The sequence below is a fragment of the Atta colombica genome, unplaced genomic scaffold (genome assembly GCF_001594045.1).
Source record: "Atta colombica isolate Treedump-2 unplaced genomic scaffold, Acol1.0 scaffold9, whole genome shotgun sequence".
In the NCBI taxonomy this organism is placed as follows: domain Eukaryota; kingdom Metazoa; phylum Arthropoda; class Insecta; order Hymenoptera; family Formicidae; genus Atta; species Atta colombica.
The window spans coordinates 203,438-210,472 of NW_017259583.1; the positions used below are offsets into that span (position 1 = coordinate 203,438).

Genomic DNA, 7,035 nt, shown 5'->3' on the forward strand with positions numbered 1-7,035 from the left:
ATTTCTGGACACAGATTCGACAAGAAATTAATATGTATTAAATATCCAGGAAACATTGTTAATGTCGATAAAGCTATTGAAACATTGGGTGGCATTAGTTCCATATCTATGGTATGATACAATAATAAATATTATATTCAGTTAGTTTAATTATATTATTTAACTATATATTTGATTATTTAACAGACTGTAAATGTTCCTAATAGAAGATTAGAACTACGATTTAGACCTGATGATGGTTATAGCAAACCTACTTGTGGGGATAGACATAGAACAAATGGCTTTTTACTTAGAGTTAGAATAAACAAAAATAAGGTAAATGTCAAAATTGTTATCATGGAGCTTATAAAATCAAAGTTTATAGATATTACAGATCAAAATTACTCCTTCTATTAGAGATACTCCTTCTATTAAAGATCTTCATACATTCCATTTAAAAAATAAATCTATTTAACAAATTAATTCAACATTTGCTATTATAAGAAAAAAGTATAATCATGAAGATAATGTTAATGTTGTCATTTTGTTAACTAGGAAAAAGATTGCAGTGTTAACTTTTATTATAATAATAAAGGAGCAGCTGAGAAAAAATGTGCTACAGATAATAAAAATCTATATGATATGTGTACAGACAAGAATCTATTAAAAAGGAAAAAGAACCTGTTTATCTTTAACAACAATAAATATGAAAATTTATCTCAAAGGACAGACTACGAAGTACCACGTTTAAAAATATTAGGAAGAATAGAGACTGAATTCAAATTTATGAGTATATATTATATATATATATTATATATAAATATGTATATGTATATATAGAGTGTCACTGTTAAGTAGCTATCCCTTTTTATCTTATAAACAGAGATAGCCCTAATAAATATAATCCCTGATGAGAAATTTTGCTGAAATTTTGCAGACATTTTGTTGAAAGTGATATTTTAAAGAAGTTGTTGAAAATTTGTTAAAATTCCATTGAAATTTCGCTGAAAGTAAATTTTTCAACAACAATACTAAAAAATCGTCGAAATTGAACCAAAATTTTTCCTCAAATTTATTCGAACATTTTATTACAATTTGCTCAAATTTCTTTGAAAGAATAGCGGCAGTTTAGGGCCAAAATTTATCTGTAACTGAAACATATGAAATCGGTCATTTTATACAGATAAACGTGCTGAACTCGAATATGAAATTTAAAATTCTTCAAAATCCAGGGAACTTTGAAGAATATTAAGCTTTGTTTTGCGGCAAAATATTTTCCAATAATTTTTCAATAATATTGAATAAGGGTTGAATCGATAAAGTTCTATGCTCAATCGATAGCTTGCATTCAGATTGTATAATAAGAATGCATTTTTTTTTCTTTGCGTACCCTAAGAGCAGAGATACTGCGACGCAAAGTATATCCTAATCTATATATTAATATATCGTCATCATTATTATAATTTTTTATTATATCATGGCGATGTGAAAAATGTATCATACTTTTTTTATAACTCTACGACCAAAGAATAGCATCTTTGTTACATAAGGCGCAAGCAGGTTAAGAAATGCAGTCTGAACTTACAAAGTAGAGAATCATAAAAATGTGCAATTTCGGTAATAAGAGATTTCATAGCAGAGATTTCTCTTTTTTCTTCTGAAAAATATTAATAAAAGGATATTTCTTTTTTTTTACAATTACTATTTGTTTATTAAGAAACATTTTGCTGCAAAACGATGCTTTCATACAGAAAAATTTTCTCAAAGTTCCCCGGACTTTGAGAATTTTAAGCTTCATATTTGAATTCAGCATATCTAATTCTATAAAAATTGATCGATTTCGTACGTTTCAATTGCAGGTAAATTTTGGCCCTAAACTGCCATTATTCTTTATCTAAAATTTCTTTGAAATATTGTCAGTGTGATTTTTTCAGCGAAAAATCCTAAAAAATTGCTAAATTTAAACCGAAATTGTTCTGAAAATTTTGCTGAAAATTTACTGAAATTTTTCTGAAAATTTTGCTGAAAATTTACTGAAATTTTTCTGAATTAAAATTCCACTGAGTTAAAATTAATTTAAAATTTAGTATGACAAAAGAGAGCTACGAGCCAAAAAATTACATTATATCATTAGTATTTATAAAAGATATATTGAACAAAAATTTGACAAATTATTGAACATAAATAATAAACAAAAATAAAAAATGTATAAGAAATATAAAATATATATCTTTGACGTCTCTTTTATAAATATTAAATATACTAATGATATATGATATAATTTTTTGGCTCGTAACCTTCTTTTGTTAATAATAAACTAAATTTATTGAGCCATATTACTTACATTGTTTAATCTAAAATTAATTTTTATCAATCAAAATGCTGAAAAATCGCTAAAATTGAACTGAAAATCGCTGAAATTTCTCCATAAAGGCCATACCTGAAACATAAACATATAAAAAATGCTCCCTAATCAAATTCAATTTTGAATACATCATATTGTTAAGCTTGATGAAAGATTATTTTACATAAAATTTCAACCTGCTAAACTTATCCATGTAAACTTATCCAATGGTGAAAAACGTTAATTTTAATTTTTTATTTTTATTTTCTTGCCGTGTGAATTAAAAAAATCTGAAAAAAATTTACACTTTTTAGCATGATATTATACGTTTAAATATGAGAATTTAAATATTGTAAATCTATGTAAAAAAAATTTGACACTGTAAGAAATCTCAAACATATTAACTGAAATACGTAATTGCGTCAATAAAAATTATTTGGCGGAAACGATGTTAGTAATTAAATATAAAAAAAATCGATTACTTCTGATTACATATGCCATATTGTATAAAATATTTCCAAATGTATATATAATTATAATAATGTATATATAAATATATATAATATTATATTAGATACATTTCTGAAAATACAAATAAAAAATTGATTTTTAATTTTTGAAATAATGTTCCACATCTTTAAAAAATCTGACTACGACATATTTCATTCATTATGGAATGATTAATTCACCATAATTTTTTGAAGGCTAATGGATTTCTTTTTACTACATCTAATATTTTCAATAAAAAACATTCATTAAAAATTTTTTTCATTTTTTTAAATTCAAATTTTTTGTAAAAAATTAAAAAAAATTTTACGAAAAATTTTAATTTAAAAAAATAAAAAAATTTTTATGTATTTCAGTTAATATGTTTGAGATTTCTTGCAAGTTTTTTTTACAGATTTGCAATATTTAAATTCTCATATTTAAATGTTTATGTCATACTTTAAAAAGATTGTAAATTACCATCTCTTTTTCTCTCTCCCTCAGGGTTGCCATAAGTCATGGAAAAATCAGGGATTTAGCAAAATTTTTTGGAAAAATAAAGCTGTAAAGAAATTTAAAATTTGAATGATTTGAAATTTTAGTGTTTATGTTAAAAAGCTAACGTAAACTTTAGTAGTGATTTAAAATGCTTTACTATTATAAGAACATCGAAATTTTTAAATTGTATGTTTTTTTGTTTTATCTAAGGAAGTTCTCTATGTTATGTTATATTTCTCTATGTTTCTCTATGTCACGTTATATGTTTATGAACAAGAGAGAAATAAATGTTAATTTCATATTTTTGTGACTTTTCTTTCAAATATGTTAATCTTCATAATAGCAGATTGAGGTTTTAATAAACAGGATTCAGTTTTAGTAAAAAAGAAACTGTATTCATTGATTTATGTTTATTCTTCTTATATTCTAAGTCAGAGCCTTCCAAATAGTCACGTGATCGTGTCCCCGCCAAGATTTCAACAATAAGCAGGCCCTTCTCAATTTTACCCCTTCCAACGCTACCTTCCAGTTTTCCCGCCACACGCGTTTAAAGCTGTCGCAAGTAAGTATTTAAATATAATTCTTAGAATTAATAGAAATCCCAAACGAGAATAAAATAAGTCATAAATATGGCTCCTTTTGTTTTTATTTCTTTCTTGGTATACATATATCTTTCAATGAAACCGCGCCTAACTGCTATACGAAATAATACGCTGCGTCACCGCGCCGGTGCATGAATAGATGAGAAGCGTTGGATTCATGGTGAGGAACAAGCATGAGCGGGCGAGAGGCAAGGGAATTAAGGGCCTGCGGTGCCCGATTTGGAAGGCTCTGTTCTATGTATAGCAACAAAGAGGAAGAGAGAAAGAAGAAAAGAATCGTGTTCATACATAAAAGAAAAATATAAAAAAAATTATTGGGAGTACAAATAAGTTTCCGCCGTTTGCAAAAGACGGCGCCACTAATAAACTATAGTTAAAATTGTTTGAAAACGACATATCGTAAGATTGGACATCCGGCAACATCATAACCTTGAAATATTAGCGATTTTGTATCAGCATCATGTATTTTTTTTTGTATGAAAATGTCGAGTTTTGAGCCGAATAAGCGTCATTTGTGGGAACTTTTGATTTACTTCTTTAATTTGAAGAAATCTGCAGCTGAGGCTCATAGATTGCTTGTAGGTCATATGGTGATGCTGCCTTAAGTGAGAGAAGTTGTCGTGAGTGGTTTCAAAAGTTTAAGAACGGCGAATTTGACGTCGAAGACAAAGAACATAGCGGAAGGTCGAAAGTGTACGAAGACGCGGAAGCATTATTGGATGAAGATTCGTGCCAAACGCAAAAAGAACTTACATTAGGAATGACTCAACAAACAATTTCATATCGTTTGAAATCATTGGGAATTGATTCAAAAGCAAGAGAATTGGATTCCATATGAACTGAAGCCGAGAAACGTTGAACGCCGATTTTTCACATGTGAAATGCTGCTTGAAAGGCATAAACGAAAGGGTTTTTTTGCATCGTACCATATAGTCACTGGTGATAAAAAATGGATCCACTACGATAACCCAAAGAAGAGGAAATCATGGGGACCACCTGGCCATGCTTCAACATCGATAGCCAAGCCAAATATTCATAGAAAAAAACTCATGTTGTGTATTTGATGGGATCAGCTTGGTGTTGTGTATTATGAGTTGCTCAAACCGAACGAGACCATTACTAGGGCTCTCTACCGAACACAATTGATGAGATTGATCCGAGCACTCAAGGAAAAACGCGCCCACTACTACTCCAGGCATGACAAAATTATTCTCCTGCATGATAATGCTCGACCACATGTTGTGCCGGTCAAAACCTATTTAGAAACACTCAAAGTTCTACCCCACCCGCCGTATTCTCCAGACATTGCTCTTTCCGACTATCACTTGTTCCGATCGATGACGCATGGCCTGTCTGAGCAGCATTTCACATCATATGAAGATACCAAAAATTGTATCGATGATTAGATAGCCTCAAAAGATGAAGTTCTTCCAACGCGGTATCCACATGCTACCAGAAAGATGGGAAAAAGTAGTGGCTAGCGATGGCCATTACTTTGAATAAAACATTATGTACCGTTCTTTCACAATAAATCCTTAATTTTTGATAAAAACGGCGGAAACTTATTTGTACTCCCAATAACTTAACAATTAAATGCAGTATCAGTAATAATTTACAATACTCAGTAATAATTTACACTATGTTAAATTACTCTATCAATAAAATATTTAACGATTTTCGAATCAGGATGAAAAAATACAAAAATACAAAAAAAATTTTCAAAATCTGTATTATTGAAAGTCAAGGAAAATTATAAAATTTTTCTGGAAATCAGGGAAATGTCAGGGAATTTTATGGAGGACAACCTTGTCCCTCCCTCCCCCTCCCCTCTCTCTCTCTCTCTCTCTCTCTCTCTCTCTCTCTCAAATGATAATGATTATAAAGTTATCTTTCTGAGAAAGGACGATCATTATGTAATGCAAAAATTGATTTCACCAAATATTTTATACTTATTCGGTAAATATGCCAAATAGAAGAAATATCGATAACCTTGATAATGACATATGTTATCAAGATCATGAGTAAATTCCACCAGGATTTCGTTATGCATTGAAAAGTTATTATTAACAAAAAAAGTTTGAAAAATGATGTCTCTTTTCTACTATATGTTATAAAGTTTCACTTCGTTCTTCCGTGCCCGGCACAGGTATGTCGCCAATGATGCACGCTGGCGAGCATGGCCGACAAGACGCGAAAGATTCGTGTCAGGGAAGAAGAGAGGATCAGATTAGAATAGATGTTGAGTGTAAGTTCACGAAATATATTTATTCTCTACTGGACGATACAGAATTTAACGGAGCGCGAAAAGAGCACTACTGTTGCTTATGTACGACTTATTTATCTCACGATTTGCTTACGACTCGCTCTGGCTCGCGCTGCTCGCGTGCTCCGGAGTATTCACGAATACGCAGATCATGCGTGATCTGTTAACCGTTAATTGGCTCCATTCGAGTCCGTGCGGTAGTATCGCTCCATCTAAGCAGTGGTGGTTGCCGAGATTTTCTTACAATGTATAAAACAGAAATTTTCTACTTTAAAATATATTTTACAACTTTCCATGCGAAATGATTCTTATTCTACTTCTTCTTCTGCTTAGAGGCACACGACTTTCTATGCGAAGCGAGTTCCATTCTATCTTGCTTCGCGTGCCTCTAAGCAGAGAAGGAGGTAGGGTGAGAATCACTTCGCGTGGAAAGTTGTAAAATATATTTTTTAATTCATATGGTAGGAAAATAAAAATAAAAATTTGAAATCGACGTTTTTCACCATTACTACATGGATAAGTTTAACAGGTTGAAATTTTATGTAAAATAATCTTTTATTAAACTTAACAATATGATGTAAAATTGGATTTGATTTGTGAGCATTTTTCATATATACTTATTCAGTTATGCTCTTTATCTGAAAAATTTTCTGAAAATTTTATAATATTTCTCTAAAAATATATTGTTATATAGAATATTCTTTAATCATTTCGTTATAAAAGTATTACAAAATTAATATGGATATGCGAAAATTAATCTTCCGGCATTTATTTTTTTAAATAAAGAGTTTTAATATATGTGAGAAAATGATATGAAATTAAGTGTATTCTTATTTGTTACATTACAATAATATATATATTAT

At 29.6% G+C, this 7,035-nt stretch overlaps 1 protein-coding gene across 1 annotated transcript in view; it reads left to right on the plus strand.

Annotated features, from left to right (window-relative positions):
• Positions 1-7,035, plus strand: part of LOC108693268 (general transcription factor 3C polypeptide 5) — a 51,059-nt gene that overhangs the window by 13,125 nt on the left and 30,899 nt on the right. Inside the window, exons 2-4 of the mRNA XM_018202139.1 lie at positions 4-111; positions 187-315; positions 535-769. Coding sequence (XP_018057628.1) covers positions 4-111; positions 187-315; positions 535-769 — 472 coding nt within the window. The remainder of the gene's footprint in view (positions 1-3; positions 112-186; positions 316-534; positions 770-7,035) is intronic.